We start from the raw sequence: 17,500 nt of genomic DNA on the forward strand, positions 1-17,500 counted from the left end.
CTCCACAACACTATGTCACCAGGACATATACAGGACACTACCCTCCACAACACTATGTCACCAGGACATATACAGGATACTACCCTCCACAACATTATGTCACCAGGACATATACAGGATACTACCCTCCACAACACTATGTCACCAGGACATATACAGGACACTACCCTCCACAACACTATGTCACCAGGACATATACAGGATACTACCCTCCACAACACTATGTCACCAGGACATATACAGAATACTACCCTCCACAACACTATGTCACCAGGACATACAGTGGGGAGAACAAGTATTTGATACACTGCCGATTTTGCAGGTTTTCCTACTTACAAAGCATGTAGAGGTCTGTAATTTTTATCATAGGTACACTTCAACTATGAGAGACGGAATCTAAAACAAAAATCCAGAAAATCACATTGTATGATTTTTAAGTAATTAATTTGCATTTTATTGCATGACATAAGTATTTGATACATCAGAAAAGCAGAACTTAATATTTGGTACAGAAACCTTTGTTTGCAATTACAGAGATCATACGTTTCCTGTAGTTCTTGACTAGGTTTGCACACACTGCAGCAGGGATTTTGGCCCACTCCTCCCTACAGATCTTCTCCAGATCCTTCAGGTTTCGGGGCTGTCGCTGGGCAATACGGAGTTTCAGCTCCCTCCAAAGATTTCCTATTGGGTTCAGGTCTGGAGACTGGCTAGGCCACTCCAGGACCTTGAGATGCTTCTTACGGAGCCACTCCTTAGTTGCCATGGCTGTGTGCTTCGTGTCGTTGTCATGCTGGAAGACCCAGCCACGACCCATCTTCAATGCTCTTACTGAGGGAAGGAGGTTGTTGGCCAAGATCTCGCGATACATGGCCCCATCCATCCTCCCCTCAATACGGTGCAGTCGTCCTGTCCCCTTTGCAGAAAAGCATCCCCAAAGAATGATGTTTCCACCTCCATGCTTCACGGTTGGGATGGTGTTCTTGGGGTTGTACTCATACTTCTTCTTCCTCCAAACACGGCGAGTGGAGTTAGACCAAAAAGCTCTATTTTTGTCTCATCAGACCACATGACCTTCTCCCATTCCTCCTCTGGATCATCCAGATGGTCATTGGCAAACTTCAGACAGGCCTGGACATGCACTGGCTTAAGCAGGGGGACCTTGCGTGCGCTGCAGGATTTTAATCCATGACGGCGTAGTGTGTTACTAATGGTTTTCTTTGAGACTGTGGTCCCAGCTCTCTTCAGGTCATTGACCAGGTCCTGCCGTGTAGTTCTGGGCTGATCCCTCACCTTCCTCATGATCATTGATGCCCCACGAGGTGAAATCTTGCATGGAGCCCCAGACCGAGGGTGATTGACCGTCATCTTGAACTTCTTCCATTTTCTAATAATTGCGCCAACAGTTGTTTCCTTCTCACCAAGCTGCTTGCCTATTGTCCTGTAGCCCATCCCAGCCTTGTGCAGGTCTACAATTTTATCCCTGATGTCCTTACACAGCTCTCTGGTCTTGGCCATTGTGGAGAGGTTGGAATCTGTTTGATTGAGTGTGTGGACAGGTGTCTTTTATACAGGTAACGAGTTCAAACAGGTGCAGTTAATACAGGTAATGAGTGGAGAACAGGAGGGCTTCTTAAAGAAAAACTAACAGGTCTGTGAGAGCCGGAATTCTTACTGGTTGGTAGGTGATCAAATACTTATGTCATGCAATAAAATGCAAATTAATTATTTAAAAATCATACAATGTGATTTTCTGGATTTTTGTTTTAGATTCCGTCTCTCACAGTTGAAGTGTACCTATGATAAAAATTACAGACCTCTACATGCTTTGTAAGTAGGAAAACCTGCAAAATCGGCAGTGTATCAAATACTTGTTCTCCCCACTGTATACAGGATACTACCCTCCACAACACTATGTCACCAGGACATATACAGAATACTACCCTCTACAACACTATGTCACCAGGACATATACAGGATACTACCCTCCACAACATAACCTTCACTATGTCACCAGGACATATACAGGACACTACCCTCCACAACACTATGTCACCAGGACATATACAGGATACTACCCTCCACAACATAACCTTCACTATGTCACCAGGACATATACAGGACACTACCCTCCACAACACTATGTCACCAGGACATATACAGGATACTACCCTCCACAACATAACCTGAGGTGGATTGAGATGCATCCAATGCAAAACAACATATCTCTCTGTCTGAAACAGACACGTTGTTATGGGGAATCTCTGTCTGAAACAGACACGTTGTTATGGGGAATCTCTGTCTGAAACAGACACATTGTTATGGGGAATCTCTGTCTGAAACAGACACGTTGTTATGGGGAATCTCTGTCTGAAACAGACACATTGTTATGGGGAATCTCTGTCTGAAACAGACACATTGTTATGGGGAATCTCTGTCTGAAACAGACACGTTGTTATGGGGAATCTCTGGCTGAAACAGACACGTTGTTATGGGGAATCTCTGGCTGAAACAGACACATTGTTATGGGGAATCTCTGTCTGAAACAGACACGTTGTTATGGGGAATCTCTGGCTGAAACAGACACGTTGTTATGGGGAATCTCTGTCTGAAACAGACACGTTGTTATGGGGAATCTCTGTCTGAAACAGACACATTGTTATGGGGAATCTCTGTCTGAAACAGACACATTGTTATGGGGAATCTCTGTCTGAAACAGACACGTTGTTATGGGGAATCTCTGTCTGAAACAGACACATTGTTATGGGGAATCTCTGTCTGAAACAGACACGTTGTTATGGGGAATCTCTGTCTGAAACAGACACGTTGTTATGGGGAATCTCTGTCTGAAACAGACACGTTGTTATGGGGAATCTCTGGCTGAAACAGACACGTTGTTATGGGGAATCTCTGTCTGAAACAGACACGTTGTTATGGGGAATCTCTGTCTGAAACAGACACGTTGTTATGGGGAATCTCTGTCTGAAACAGACACATTGTTATGGGGAATCTCTGTCTGAAACAGACACATTGTTATGGGGAATCTCTGTCTGAAACAGACACGTTGTTATGGGGAATCTCTGTCTGAAACAGACACGTTGTTATAGGGAATCTCTGTCTGAAACAGACACGTTGTTATGGGGAATCTCTGTCTGAAACAGACACGTTGTTATAGGGAATCTCTGTCTGAAACAGACACATTGTTATGGGGAATCTCTGTCTGAAACAGACACGTTGTTATGGGGAATCTCTGTCTGAAACAGACACGTTGTTATGGGGAATCTCTGTCTGAAACAGACACGTTGTTATGGGGAATCTCTGGCTGAAACAGACACATTGTTATAGGGAATCTCTGTCTGAAACAGACACATTGTTATGGGGAATCTCTGTCTGAAACAGACACGTTGTTATGGGGAATCTCTGTCTGAAACAGACACATTGTTATGGGGAATCTCTGTCTGAAACAGACACATTGTTATGGGGAATCTCTGTCTGAAACAGACACGTTGTTATGGGGAATCTCTGGCTGAAACAGACACATTGTTATGGGGAATCTCTGTCTGAAACAGACACGTTGTTATGGGGAATCTCTGTCTGAAACAGACACATTGTTATGGGGAATCTCTGTCTGAAACAGACACATTGTTATGGGGAATCTCTGTCTGAAACAGACACATTGTTATGGGGAATCTCTGTCTGAAACAGACACATTGTTATGGGGAATCTCTGTCTGAAACAGACACATTGTTATGGGGAATCTCTGTCTGAAACAGACACATTGTTATGGGGATGAGTAAATAATTGTGAAGAAATATAAGTTAATTCTGTCTGAGGAATTTAGAACTTCCGGCTGTTACGTCAGGTGTCCCATGAGACTGATGTCAACAACAGGGTCAAAGTTGAACGTCTCTAAGCAATGGTTATAGAAAAAAGTTAAATGACGACAAGTAAGAGGTGAAAATAAGGCTGTCTGAAAGGGGCTCATATAAACATGGCCGGCTGTTTTTACAATGTGAATCCTATGTGAAAAGGGTGTATTTTTTTATTTAACTAGGCAAGTCAGTTTCAGAACAAATTCTTATTTTCAATGATGGCCTTGGAACAGTGGGTTAACTGCCTTGTTCAGGGGCAGAACGACAGATTTTGTACCTTGTCAGCTCGGGGATTCAAACTTTCAACCTTTCGGTTACTAGTCCCAATGCTCTAACCACTAGTCTACCTGCTGGTTACTAGTCCAACGCTCTAACCACTAGGCTACCTGCTGGTTACTGGTCCAACGCTCTAACCACTAGTCTACCTGCTGGTTACTAGTCCAACACTCTAACCACTAGGCTACCTGCTGGTTACTAGTCCCAACGCTCTAACCACTAGGCTACCTGCTGGTTACTAGTCCCAACGCTCTAACCACTAGGCTACCTGCTGGTTACTAGTCCCAACACTCTAATCACTAGGCTACCTGCTGGTTACTAGTCCCAACACTCTAACCACTATTCTACCTGCTGGTTACTAGTCCCAACGCTCTAACCACTAGGCTACCTGCTAGTTACTGGTCCAACGCTCTAACCACTAGGCTACCTGCTGGTTACTAGTCCCAACACTCTAACCACTAGACTACCTGCTGGTTACTAGTCCAACGCTCTAACCACTAGGCTACCTGCTGGTTACTAGTCCCAACGCTCTAACAACTAGACTACCTGCTGGTTACTAGTCCCAACACTCTAACCACTAGTCTACCTGCTGGTTACTAGTCCCAACACTCTAACCACTAGTCTACCTGCTGGTTACTAGTCCCAACACACTAACCACTAGGCTACCTGCTGGTTACTAGTCCCAACGCTCTAACCACTAGGCTACCTGCTGGTTACTAGTCCCAACACTCTAATCACTAGGCTACCTGCTGGTTACTAGTCCCAACGCTCTAACCACTAGTCTACCTGCTGGTTACTAGTCCCAACGCTCTAATCACTAGGCTACCTGCTGGTTACTAGTCCCAACGCTCTAACCACTAGACTACCTGCTGGTTACTAGTCCCAACGCTCTAACCACTAGTCTACCTGCTGGTTACTAGTCCCAACGCTCTAACAACTAGACTACCTGCTGGTTACTAGTCCCAACACTCTAACCACTAGTCTACCTGCTGGTTACTAGTCCCAACACTCTAACCACTAGTCTACCTGCTGGTTACTAGTCCCAACACTCTAACCACTAGGCTACCTGCTGGTTACTAGTCCCAACGCTCTAACCACTAGGCTACCTGCTGGTTACTAGTCCCAACACTCTAATCACTAGGCTACCTGCTGGTTACTAGTCCCAACGCTCTAACCACTAGACTACCTGCTGGTTACTAGTCCCAACGCTCTAACCACTAGTCTACCTGCTGGTTACTAGTCCCAACGCTCTAATCACTAGGCTACCTGCTGGTTACTAGTCCCAACGCTCTAACCACTAGGCTACCTGCCGCCCCACAGTACAGAACCCACAGAAACGAAAACAGAACACAGAACATTCTAATGGTATCTGTGTGACTGTACCTCTCCCACAGAGATGTTGCTGACGGATCTGAGAGAGATGATCTTCTGGAAGGCGATTATAGAGAAGGCACTCTTCACCCTGATGGCTGTCCTCAGGTTAACGGCCCACAGTAGAGAGGCAAAGAAGGCTTTAAAGAACTCTGAGATGAACAGAGCCACACACAGACCCACACCGTGGACCAGTGTAGACGTCCCAGGAGCTTCTGCATAGTTCAGGATCTCATACACCAAAACCGACTGGAACACACACACACACACACACACACACACACACACACACACACACACACACACACACACACACACACACACACACACACATACGTCAATAAACAGATTTTTCTTCTTTTTTTTACGATCAATAATGTGTTAAATAAATCATCAACATCTATGCAGGAAATGAATGTATTTTAATCACAGACCGGTCCAATGAATACAGACAGAGTGAAGAGGACGGAGACGAGGAAGGCCACCAGTAATCTGGTCCGTTGGAAACGCATGAAGACTCCACCTAAAGAAGCTTTCTCTAGTCCCACCTTAGCCACCTCTTCCTCCCAAAGCCTCTCAAACCTACAGAGGAAGAAGAGGCTATTAAATGCTGTCCTTTATGTCACAGACAACTCACAGAGCTCCTCTAGTCCCACCTTAGCCACCTCCTCCTCCCAAAGCCTCTCAAACCTACAGAGGAAGAAGAGGCTATTAAATGACAACTCACAGAGCTCAACCAAAATACACCGTTGCCAAGCACAGGGTGACAAGAGCCAAATAAAACATATTTTTATTATCTATTTGAATTAACATTTTACTTTTCTTTTACATTTTCTTCCCCAAACCTGACGATTTGACTAAACTCTCACAGATAACACCGAGGATTTAACTCAGTGGGCTAACCCTGTCTGAAACCTGAAGATGTGACTAAACTCTCACAGATAACACCTAGGATTTAACTCAGTGGGCTAACCCTGTCTGAAACCTGACGATGTGACTAAACTCTTACAGATAACACCGAGGATTTAACTAAGTGGGCTAACCCTGTCTGAAACCTGAAGATGTGACTAAACTCTCACAGATAACACCGAGGATTTAACTCAGTGGGCTAACCCTGTCTGAAACCTGACGATGTGACTAAACTCTCACAGATAACACTGAGGATTTAACTCAGTGGGCTAACCCTGTCTGAAACCTGAAGATGTGACTAAACTCTCACAGATAACACCTAGGATTTAACTCAGTGGGCTACCCCTGTCTGAAACCTGAAGATGTGACTAAACTCTCACAGATAACACCTAGGATTTAACTCAGTGGGCTAACCCTGTCTGAAACCTGAAGATGTGACTAAACTCTTACAGATAACACCGAGGATTTAACTCAGTGGGCTAACCCTGTCTGAAACCTGACGATTTGACTAAACTCTCACAGATAACACCTTTAACTCAGTGGGCTAACCCTGTCTGAAACCTGAAGAGTTGAGTAAACTCTCACAGACAACACATTTAACCCAGTGGACGAACAGTCTTTATCCACGCTAACCTGTGTTCGATACCCAGTCCATTACACATTCATTGTCATAGACAAACCTTTTCCCATTGACAGATAAGTCCAAGGCTTTAGCTCAGTGGGCTAACACGATTCAAAACCCAGTTGGTTATAGATTCATGGTGCGAGTCCCACATTCCTAATGAGTCCCACCTTTTCCCATTGACAGACAATGCCTAGACATTAGCTCAGCGTGCTAACTCGGGTTAACATTCATAATGAGTCCCACCTTTTCCCATTGACAGACAATGCCTAGGGCATTAGACTCAGTGTGCTAACTCGGGTTAGCATTCCTAATGGAGTCCCACCTTTTCCCATTGACAGACAAGGCCTAGGCATTAGCTTAGCATGCTAACTCGGGTTAGCATTCCTAATGGAGTCCCACCTTTTCCCATTGACAGACAAGGCCTAGGCATTAGCCTTAGCGTGCTAACTCGGGTTAGCATTCCTAATGGAGTCCCACCTTTTCCCGTTGGTGTCGGTCCCATCGTGAGAAGACAGAGACAGGGAGCTCTTGTCCAGTTGGTTCCTGAACAGGCTCCACATCATGGGAGTCATCCAGGCAAACGAGGTGAAGGAGAAGAAGCCCGCATCGTCCATGGGGTTGGACCTGGACAGAGACGGACCTACATCAGAGTCCCAACAACTATTGTACACGCGGTCGTATGAAAAGATACAACCGGAAATCGAGTCAGATTGAGTCAGGCAAATCCAACCCCAGAGAGAGTGTAGAACACACACCGTGTTACACGGACACTATTCTGACAGGAAGTCATCTACCATTACACCTGCTGCACTGTGGGAATCATAGGATTTACAGAGCATTGGGTCTCATCTACCATTACACCTGCTGCACTGTGGGAATCATAGGATTTACAGAGCATTGGGTCTCATCTACCATTACACCTGCTGCACTGTGGGAATCATAGGATTTACAGAGCATTGGGTCTCATCTACCATTACACCTGCTGCACTGTGGGAATCATAGGATTTACAGAGCATTCTGTTGAACATCTATCCACTGCATAATGTAATCTGATAGAGAGTAGGGTTATTATGGGTTAGGTTTAGGGTTATTATGGGTTATTATGGGTTATGGTTATTATGGGTTAGGATTATTACGGTTAGAGTTATTATGGGTTATTATGGGTTAGGGGTATTATGGGTTAGGGGTATTATGGGTTAGGGGTATTATGGGTTAGGGGTATTATGGGTTATAATGGGTTAGAGTTATTATGGGTTAGAGTTATTATGGGTTATTATGGGTTAGGGGTATTACGGGTTAGGGTTATTACGGGTTATTATGGGTTATTATGGGTTAGGGGTATTATGGGTTAGGGTTATTATGGGTTATTATGGATTATTATGGGTTCGGGTTATTACGGTCGGGGATTAGTTATTATGGGTTAGGGGTATTATGGGTTAGTGTTATTATGGTTAGGGGGTAGGGTTATTATGGTTAGGGGTTATTATGGTTAGGGGGTAGGGGTATTATGGGTTAGTGTTATTATGGTTAGGAGTTAGGGTTATTATGGGTTAGGAGGTAGGGGGTAGGGTTATTATGGTTAGGGGTTATTATGGTTAGGGGGTAGGGTTATTATGGGTTAGGAGGTAGGGGGTAGGGTTATTATGGGTTAGGGGGTAGGGTTATTATGGGTTAGGGGGTAGGGTTATTATGGGTTAGGAGGTAGTGGGTAGGGTTATTATGGGTTAGGGGGTAGGGTTATTATGGGTTAGGAGGTAGGGGGTAGGGTTATTATGGGTTAGGAGGTAGGGGGTAGGGTTATTATGGGTTAGGAGGTAGGGGGTAGGGTCATTATGGGTTAGGAGGTAGGGGGTAGGGTTATTATGGGTTAGGAGGTAGGGGGTAGGGTTATTATGGGTTAGGGGGTAGGTGGTAGGGTTAGAGGGTAGGGTTATTAGGGGTTAGGAGGTAGGGGGTAGGGTTATTATGGGTTAGGAGGTAGGGGGTAGGGTTATTATGGGTTAGGAGGTAGGGGGTAGGGTTATTATGGGTTAGGAGGTAGGGGGTAGGGTTATTATGGTTAGGAGGTAGGGGTAGGGTTATTATGGGTTAGGAGGTAGGGGGTAGGGTTATTATGGGTTAGGAGGTAGGGGGTAGGGTTATTATGGGTTAGGAGGTAGGGGGTAGGGTTATTATGGGTTAGGGGGTAGGTGGTAGGGTTAGAGGGTAGGGTTATTAGGGGTTAGGAGGTAGGGGGTAGGGTTATTATGGGTTAGGAGGTAGGGGGTAGGGTTATTATGGGTTAGGAGGTAGGGGGTAGGGTTATTATGGGTTAGGAGGTAGGGGGTAGGGTTATTATGGTTAGGAGGTAGGGGGTAGGGTTATTATGGGTTAGGAGGTAGTGGGTAGGGTTATTATGGGTTAGGGGGTAGGTGGTAGTGTTAGAGGGTAGGGTTATTATGGGTTAGGGGGTAGGTGGTAGGGTTAGAGGGTAGGGTTATTATGGGTTAGGGGGTAGGTGGTAGGGTTAGAGGGTAGGGTTATTATGGGTTAGGGGGTAGGTGGTAGGGTTAGAGGGTAGGGTTATTAGGGGTTAGGGGGTAGGTGGTAGGGTTAGAGGGTAGGGTTATTATGGGTTAGGAGGTAGGTGGTAGGGTTAGAGGGTAGGGTTATTATGGGTTAGGGGGTAGGGGGTAGGGTTATTATGGGTTAGGGGGTAGGGGGTAGGGTTATTATGGGTTAGGGGGTAGGTGGTAGGGTTAGAGGGTAGGGTTATTATGGGTTAGGGGGTAGGTGGTAGGGTTAGAGGGTAGGGTTATTATGGGTTAGGGGGTAGGGGGTAGGGTTATTATGGGTTAGGGGGTAGGTGGTAGGGTTAGAGGGTAGGGTTATTATGGGTTAGGGGGTAGGTGGTAGTGTTAGAGGGTAGGGTTATTAGGGGTTAGGGGGTAGGTGGTAGGGTTAGAGGGTAGGGTTATTATGGGTTAGGAGGTAGGTGGTAGGGTTAGAGGGTAGGGTTATTATGGGTTAGGGGGTAGGTGGTAGGGTTAGAGGGTAGGGTTATTATGGGTTAGGGGGTAGGTGGTAGGGTTAGAGGGTAGGGTTATTATGGGTTAGGGGGTAGGTGGTAGTGTTAGAGGGTAGGGTTATTATGGGTTAGGGGGTAGGTGGTAGGGTTAGAGGGTAGGGTTATTATGGGTTAGGGGGTAGGTGGTAGGGTTAGAGGGTAGGGTTATTATGGGTTAGGGGGTAGGGGGTAGGGTTATTATGGGTTAGGGGGTAGGTGGTAGGGTTAGAGGGTAGGGTTATTATGGGTTAGGGGGTAGGTGGTAGGGTTAGAGGGTAGGGTTATTATGGGTTAGGGGGTAGGTGGTAGGGTTAGAGGGTAGGGTTATTATGGGTTAGGGGGTAGGTGGTAGTGTTAGAGGGTAGGGTTATTATGGGTTAGGGGGTAGGTGGTAGGGTTAGAGGGTAGGGTTATTATGGGTTAGGGGGTAGGTGGTAGGGTTAGAGGGTAGGGTTATTAGGGGTTAGGGGGTAGGTGGTAGGGTTAGAGGGTAGGGTTATTATGGGTTAGGGTTAGGGGGTAGGGTTATTAGGGGGTAGGGGGTAGGGTTATTAGGGGGTAGGGTTATTAGGGGTTAGGGGTAGGGGGTAGGGTTATTAGAGGGTAGGGGGTAGGGTTATTAGGGGGTAGGGTTATTATGGGTTAGGGGTAGGGGGTAGGGTTATTATGGGTTAGAGGGTAGGGTTATTAGGGGTTAGGGAGTAGGTGGTAGGGTTAGAGGGTAGGGTTATTAGGGGTTAGGGGTAGGGGGTAGGGTTATTATGGGTTAGAGGGTAGGGGGTAGGGTTATTATGGGTTAGAGGGTAGGGTTATTATGGGTTAGAGGGTAGGGGGTAGGGTTATTATGGGTTAGAGGGTAGGGTTATTAGGGGTTAGGGGTAGGGGGTAGGGTTATTATGGGTTAGAGGGTAGGGGGTAGGGTTATTATGGGTTAGAGGGTAGGGTTATTAGGGGTTAGGGGTAGGGGGTAGGGTTATTATGGGTTAGAGGGTAGGGGGTAGGGTTATTATGGGTTAGAGGGTAGGGTTATTAGGGGTTAGGGGTAGGGGGTAGGGTTATTATGGGTTAGAGGGTAGGGGGTAAGGTTATTATGGGTTAGAGGGTAGGGTTATTAGGGGTTAGGGAGTAGGGGGTAGGGTTATTATGGGTTAGAGGGTAGGGTTATTAGGGGTTAGGGAGTAGGGGGTAAGGTTAGAGGGTAGGGTTATTAGGGGTTAGGGGTAGGGGGTAGGGTTAGAGGGTAGGGTTATTAGGGGGTAGGGGTAGGGGGTAGGGTTAGAGGGTAGGGTTATTAGGGGGTAGGGGTAGGGGGTAGGGTTAGAGGGTAGGGTTATTAGGGGGTAGGGGTAGGGGGTAGGGTTAGAGGGTAGGGTTATTAGGGGTTAGGGGTAGGGGGTAGGGTTAGAGGGTAGGGTTATTAGGGGGTAGGGGTTAGGGTTAATAGAGGATAGGGGTTATGAGTTAAAGGTGTGTAGTTGGGACCTACTTGTTTGAGAAGCGGAATGGGATCATGTTCCGGAGGCTGGTGTGGTACTTGAGGTGTTTGTTGGGAGGGGGGTCCTCTTCTCTATAGTCCAGGGACGGTAGACCCTCTGGATTCATCTCCATGGTGGCATTAGATTCACAATTCCATATAAGACTGTCACTTCTTTTCTTCTGTACATGGAGAAAGGGGGGAGAGAGACAATTATACCAAGCCTTTATATCAAATGTACCATCAAACAGTGTACCGTAACCAAGGAGGGGACATATGTACCCCAAGATTCAATGGCAGAATCACAGACAACAACAAAAACCACAGGGAAACAAGATGGCAGAGAGAGAGAGATAGAGAGACCACAGGGAAACAAGATGGCAGAGAGAGAGAGATAGAAAGACCACAGTGAAACAAGATGGCAGAGAGAGAGAGACCACAGGGAAACAAGATGGCAGAGAGAGAGAGAGAGAGACCACAGGGAAACAAGATGGCAGAGAGAGAGATAGAGAGAAAGACCACAGGGAAACAAGATGGCAGAGAGAGAGAGATAGAAAGACCACAGGGAAACAAGATGGCAGAGAGAGAGAGACCACAGGGAAACAAGATGGCAGAGAGAGAGAGAGAGAGACCACAGGGAAACAAGATGGCAGAGAGAGAGATAGAGAGAAAGACCACAGGGAAACAAGATGGCAGAGAGAGAGAGAGAGAGACCACAGGGAAACAAGATGGCAGAGAGAGAGATAGAGAGAAAGACCACAGGGAAACAAGATGGCAGAGAGAGAGAGATAGAAAGACCACAGGGAAACAAGATGGCAGAGAGAGAGAGACCACAGGGAAACAAGATGGCAGAGAGAGAGAGAGAGAGACCACAGGGAAACAAGATGGCAGAGAGAGAGATAGAGAGAAAGACCACAGGGAAACAAGATGGCAGAGAGAGAGAGATAGAAAGACCACAGGGAAACAAGATGGCAGAGAGAGAGAGACCACAGGGAAACAAGATGGCAGAGAGAGAGAGAGACCACAGGGAAACAAGATGGCAGAGAGAGAGATAGAGAGAAAGACCACAGGGAAACAAGATGGCAGAGAGAGAGAGATAGAAAGACCACAGGGAAACAAGATGGCAGAGAGAGAGATAGAGAGAAAGACCACAGGGAAACAAGATGGCAGAGAGAGAGAGATAGAAAGACCACAGGGAAACAAGATGGCAGAGAGAGAGAGAGAGAAAGACCACAGGGAAACAAGATGGCAGAGAGAGAGAGAGAGAGAAAGACCACAGGGAAACAAGATGGAAGAGAGAGAGACCACAGGGAAACAAGATGGCAGAGAGAGAGAGAGAGAGAGAGACCACAGGGAAACAAGATGGCAGAGAGAGAGACCACAGGGAAACAAGATGGCAGAGAGAGAGAGATAGAAAGACCACAGGGAAACAAGATGGCAGAGAGAGAGAGAGAGAAAGACCACAGGGAAACAAGATGGCAGAGAGAGAGACCACAGGGAAACAAGATGGCAGAGAGAGAGAGAGAGAGAGAGAGACCACAGGGAAACAAGATGGCAGAGAGAAAAAGAGACAGAGATGGAATCAAATGGCAAATATATTCAAGAGAATACACTTTTTCCCAAACACAAAGTGGCTAAACTCAAACACTAGGCATGTCCTGGAGCTGTTGTCAGAGGACAAACACTAGACATGCCCTGGAGCTGTTGTCAGAGGACAAACACTAGACATGCCCTGGAGCTGTTGTCAGAGGACAAACACTAGGCATGCCCTGGAGCTGTTGTCAGAGGACAAACACTAGGCATGCCCTGGAGCTGTTGTCAGAGGACAAACACTAGACATGCCCTGGAGCTGTTGTCAGAGGACAAACACTAGACATGCCCTGGAGCTGTTGTCAGAGGACAAACACTAGGCATGCCCTGGAGCTGTTGTCAGAGGACAAACACTAGGCATGTCCTGGAGCTGTTGTCAGAGGACAAACACTAGACATGTCCTGGAGCTGTTGTCAGAGGACAAACACTAGACATGCCCTGGAGCTGTTGTCAGAGGACAAACACTAGACATGCCCTGGAGCTGTTGTCAGAGGACAAACACTAGGCATGCCCTGGAGCTGTTGTCAGAGGAAAAACACACTCTGAGGGCATTTTCTCCTCTCCTCAGGCCATCCATCCTGTATGACTTTCCTCAGCTGTGCAAGTTGCGAGTCCTTTTCTGTTTCTGCTTGGATCTCCTTCAGTTTTGTGTCACTAACTGATAAGTTGCTGTACACAGTGTGCACTTGCATGTCCATGCCTTCACTGAAGCTGCTGTCCTTATAGGTAAGAAACTTCCTGGAGAGCGTGTCTGCGACAGGGATGTCTTTGCCTGGACGGTGAGTGATTGTGAAGTCGTATTTTTTTGTAGTTGAAGGATCATTCTCTGTAGCCTTGGCGGGGCTGCGGCTAGTGGTTTCCTCATGATTGACTCAAGGGGCTTGTGGTCGGATTCCACAATGACTTGTCGTCCATATATACGTACTGATGGAAACGTTTACATCCGAACAGAATGGCATAGAGCTCCTTTTCAATTTGAGCGTAGTTGATTTCACAGTCTGTGAGAGATTTGGAAGCGTAGCCGATGGGCTTTCCTTCTTGCAGTAGCAAGTAGTCTAGGTCCTAGTACTTCGACGCGTCCACTTGGTGTCTGAGCTCTTTGTCGGGGTCGTAGTAGGCAAGGATTGGTCCCGGTTCTCTCGTGATCAAGTCTTTCACATTTCTGGAAAGCAATGTCGTGTTGCTTGTCCCAGAGAAACTCACTGGACTGCTTTAGCAGTTGACGCAGGGGGTGCATTAGCATTGGAGAGGCTGGGTGCGAACTTGGCTAAGTAGTTGACCATGCCCCAAGCACTGTTTCCAGCTCTGCACGGCTCCATTTCTTTTTATGGCTGAGATCTTCTGTGGATCTGGCTTGATTCCAGTTGCTGTGGGAAGATGTCCGAAGTAGCTGACCTCTGTAGCGCCGACTGTGCTCTTCTCGGGGTTGAGCCGGACTCCTCTCTCGCGGGACCTTTGCAGCATCGCGCTGAGGTTTCGGTCGTGCTCCTCTTTGGTTCGACCATAGACAAGGATGTCGTCCACCATTGCCACAACTCCGTCGAGGCCTTCGTACACTTCGTCGATCTTTCGCTGAAACTCGTCTCGGGCTGAGATAATCCCAAAAAGGCAGGCGACGGAACCTGTAGCGTCCAAACGGTGTGTTGAACGTTGTGAGCTTAGATGACTCTTCCGTGAGCTTGATAGCCCAGTAGCCTGATCTAACATCCATGACACTGAAGTAGTGTGCTCCCGCTAGCTTGTGTGTGATGCCATCTAGCGTCGGTAAAGGATAATGGGGGGCGTTTGATAGCCTTGTTCAAGTCTTTTGAGTCGAGGCATACTCGGAGCTTGCCTGTGCGTGGTTTCTCCACCACCACTTACCCAGTCAGTCGGTTCTGTAACCTTGGTGACTGTCAGATTGCTCCATGCTCTCCAACTCTTTCTTCAGACGGGCACGGAGAGCAAGGGGAATCTTTCTCGGTGGGCAGACCACAGGGGTTGCGTCTGGGTCAAGGTGAATGGTACATTCTCCTGGGAATAATCCTATTCCTGTAAAAACATCAGCAAACTCCTCCAGTACATTGTCTGTCTCTACTGGTGCTGTCACTGATAAAACTAGCTTGATGAGGTCCATGTCTAAACATACTTTAAGACCTAGCACTGCAGGTGCTCTAGTGTCAACAACGTAAAAGTCCAACATCATGTCACTTTTTCCTTGTATTTGCATTTGAAAGTGCATGTGCCTTTTACTGGGAGCTGTTCACCACCATAACCAGTCAGTCTGCGCGTGGTGGGCTGTAGCTCGCACTCAGATGTCAAGCTGCGGTACTTATTCAGAGGAATAATGTTTACTTGTGCACCAGTGTCTAGTTTGACCTTTAGCTTTGTGTTCCTATCTCAATGTCAGAAAAGGCTTGCTCTGTCTCTGATATTTTGACTTGGTGAACCAGGCGAGGCAGTCATTTGAGAAACCAAGGCTGTTGAGTCTGCCGATAAGAATGTGGTGATTGACAGAGTCGAAAGCCTTGGCCAGGTTGTTGAATACGGCTGCACAGTATTGTCTCTTATTGATGGCGGCTATGATATCGTTTAGGACCTTGAGCGTGGCTGAGGTGCACCCATGACCAGATCTGAAACCAGATTGCATAGCGGAGAAGGTACGGTGGGATTCGAAATGGTCGGTAATCTGTTTGTTAACTTGGCTTTCGAAGACCTTAGAAAGACAGGGTAGGATAGATATAGGTCTATAACAGTTTGGGTCAAGAGTGTCCCCCCCTTTGAAGAGGGGGATGACCGCGGCAGCTTTCCAATCTTTGGGAATCTCAGACAATACGAAAGAGAGGTTGAACAGGCTAGTAATAGGGGTTGCAACAATTTTCGGCAGATTATTTTAGAAAGAGAGGGCCCGGCTGATTTGTAGGGGTCCAGATTTTGCCGCTCTTTCAGAACATCAGCTATCTGGATTTGGGTGAAGGAGAAGTGGGGGAGGCTTGCGCTAGTTGCTGTGGGGGGTGCAGGGTTGTTGAACGGGGTAGGGGTAGCCATAGAAAAATGCTTATTGAAATTCTCAATTATCGTGGATTTATTGGTGGTGACAGTGTTTCCTAGCCTCAGTGCAGTGGGCAGCTGGGAGGAGGTGCTCTTATTCTCCATGGACTTTACAGTGTCCCAGAACTTTTTTGAGTTTGTGCTACAGGATGCAGGTTTCTGTTTGAAAAAGCTAGCCTTAGCTTTCCTAACTGCCTGTGTATATTGGTTCCTAAGTTCCCTGAAAAGTTGCATATCCCGGGGGCTATTCGATGCTAATGCAGTGCGCCACAGGATGGTTTTGTGTTGGTCAAGGGCAGTCAGGTCTGGAGAGAACCAAGGGCTATATCTGTTTCTGTTTCGACATTTTTTGAATGGGGCATGCTTATTTAAGATGGCGAGGAAAGCACTTTTAAAGAATAACCAGGCATCTTCTACTGACGGAATGAGGTCAATATCCTTCCAGGATACCCAGGCCAGATCGATGAGAAAGGCCTGCTCGCTGAAGTGTTTTAGGGAGCGTTTGACAGTGATGAGGGGTGGTCATTTGACCACAGACCCATTATGGATGCAGGCAATGAGGCAGTGATCGCTGAGATCTTGGTTGAAGACAGCAGAGGTGTATTTGGAGAGCAAATTGGTTAGGATGATATCTATGAGGTTGCCCGTGTTTACGGATTTGGGGTTGTACGTGGTAGGCTCATTGATAATTTGTGTGAGATTGAAAATAGATGGGGGGTGATCAATTCACATATGGTGTCCAGGGCACAGCTGGGGGCAGAGGGTGGTCTATAGCAAGCGGCAACGGTGAGAGACTTGTTTCTGGAAAGGTGGATTTTTAAAAGTAGAAGCTCAAACTGTTTGAGTAGGATACGGGTACGGCTAAAGGCTATAAGAACTGGTCGTCTAGTACGTTCGGAACAGAGAGTAAAAGGAGCAGGTTTCTGGGCGCGAAATAATATATTTAAGGCATAGTGTACAGACAAAGGTATAGTAGGATGTGAATACAGTGAGGGTAAACCTAGGCATAGAGTGACGATGAAAGAGATTTTGTCTCTAGAAACATCATTTAAACCAGCTGATGTCACCGCATGTGTGGGAGGTGGAACTAAAGGGCTAGCTAAGGCATATCGAGCAGGGCTAGAGGCTCTACAGTGAAATAAGACAGGAATCACTAACCAGGACAGCAATGGTCAAGGTACATTGACATTAGGGAGAGGCGCGCGTAGCCGAGTGTGACCTTAATTGCTTACCGTCTGTAAGCTGTTAGTGTCTTAACGACCGTTCCACAGGTGCATGTTCATTGAACAAGCATGGGAAACAGTGTT

The 17,500-nt window shown here is 46.8% G+C and overlaps 1 protein-coding gene across 1 annotated transcript in view; it reads right to left on the reverse strand.

Moving 5' to 3' along the window:
• Nucleotides 1-17,500, reverse strand: part of abcc12 (ATP-binding cassette, sub-family C (CFTR/MRP), member 12) — a 101,346-nt gene that overhangs the window by 80,722 nt on the left and 3,124 nt on the right. Inside the window, exons 3-6 of the mRNA XM_071400410.1 lie at nt 11,586-11,755; nt 7,531-7,677; nt 5,954-6,101; nt 5,532-5,768 (exon numbers count right to left, since the gene is read on the reverse strand). Of these exons, the coding sequence (XP_071256511.1) occupies nt 5,532-5,768; nt 5,954-6,101; nt 7,531-7,677; nt 11,586-11,755 (702 nt within the window). The remainder of the gene's footprint in view (nt 1-5,531; nt 5,769-5,953; nt 6,102-7,530; nt 7,678-11,585; nt 11,756-17,500) is intronic.

This window comes from Salvelinus alpinus, chromosome 5, assembly GCF_045679555.1.
Source record: "Salvelinus alpinus chromosome 5, SLU_Salpinus.1, whole genome shotgun sequence".
Taxonomy (NCBI): domain Eukaryota; kingdom Metazoa; phylum Chordata; class Actinopteri; order Salmoniformes; family Salmonidae; genus Salvelinus; species Salvelinus alpinus.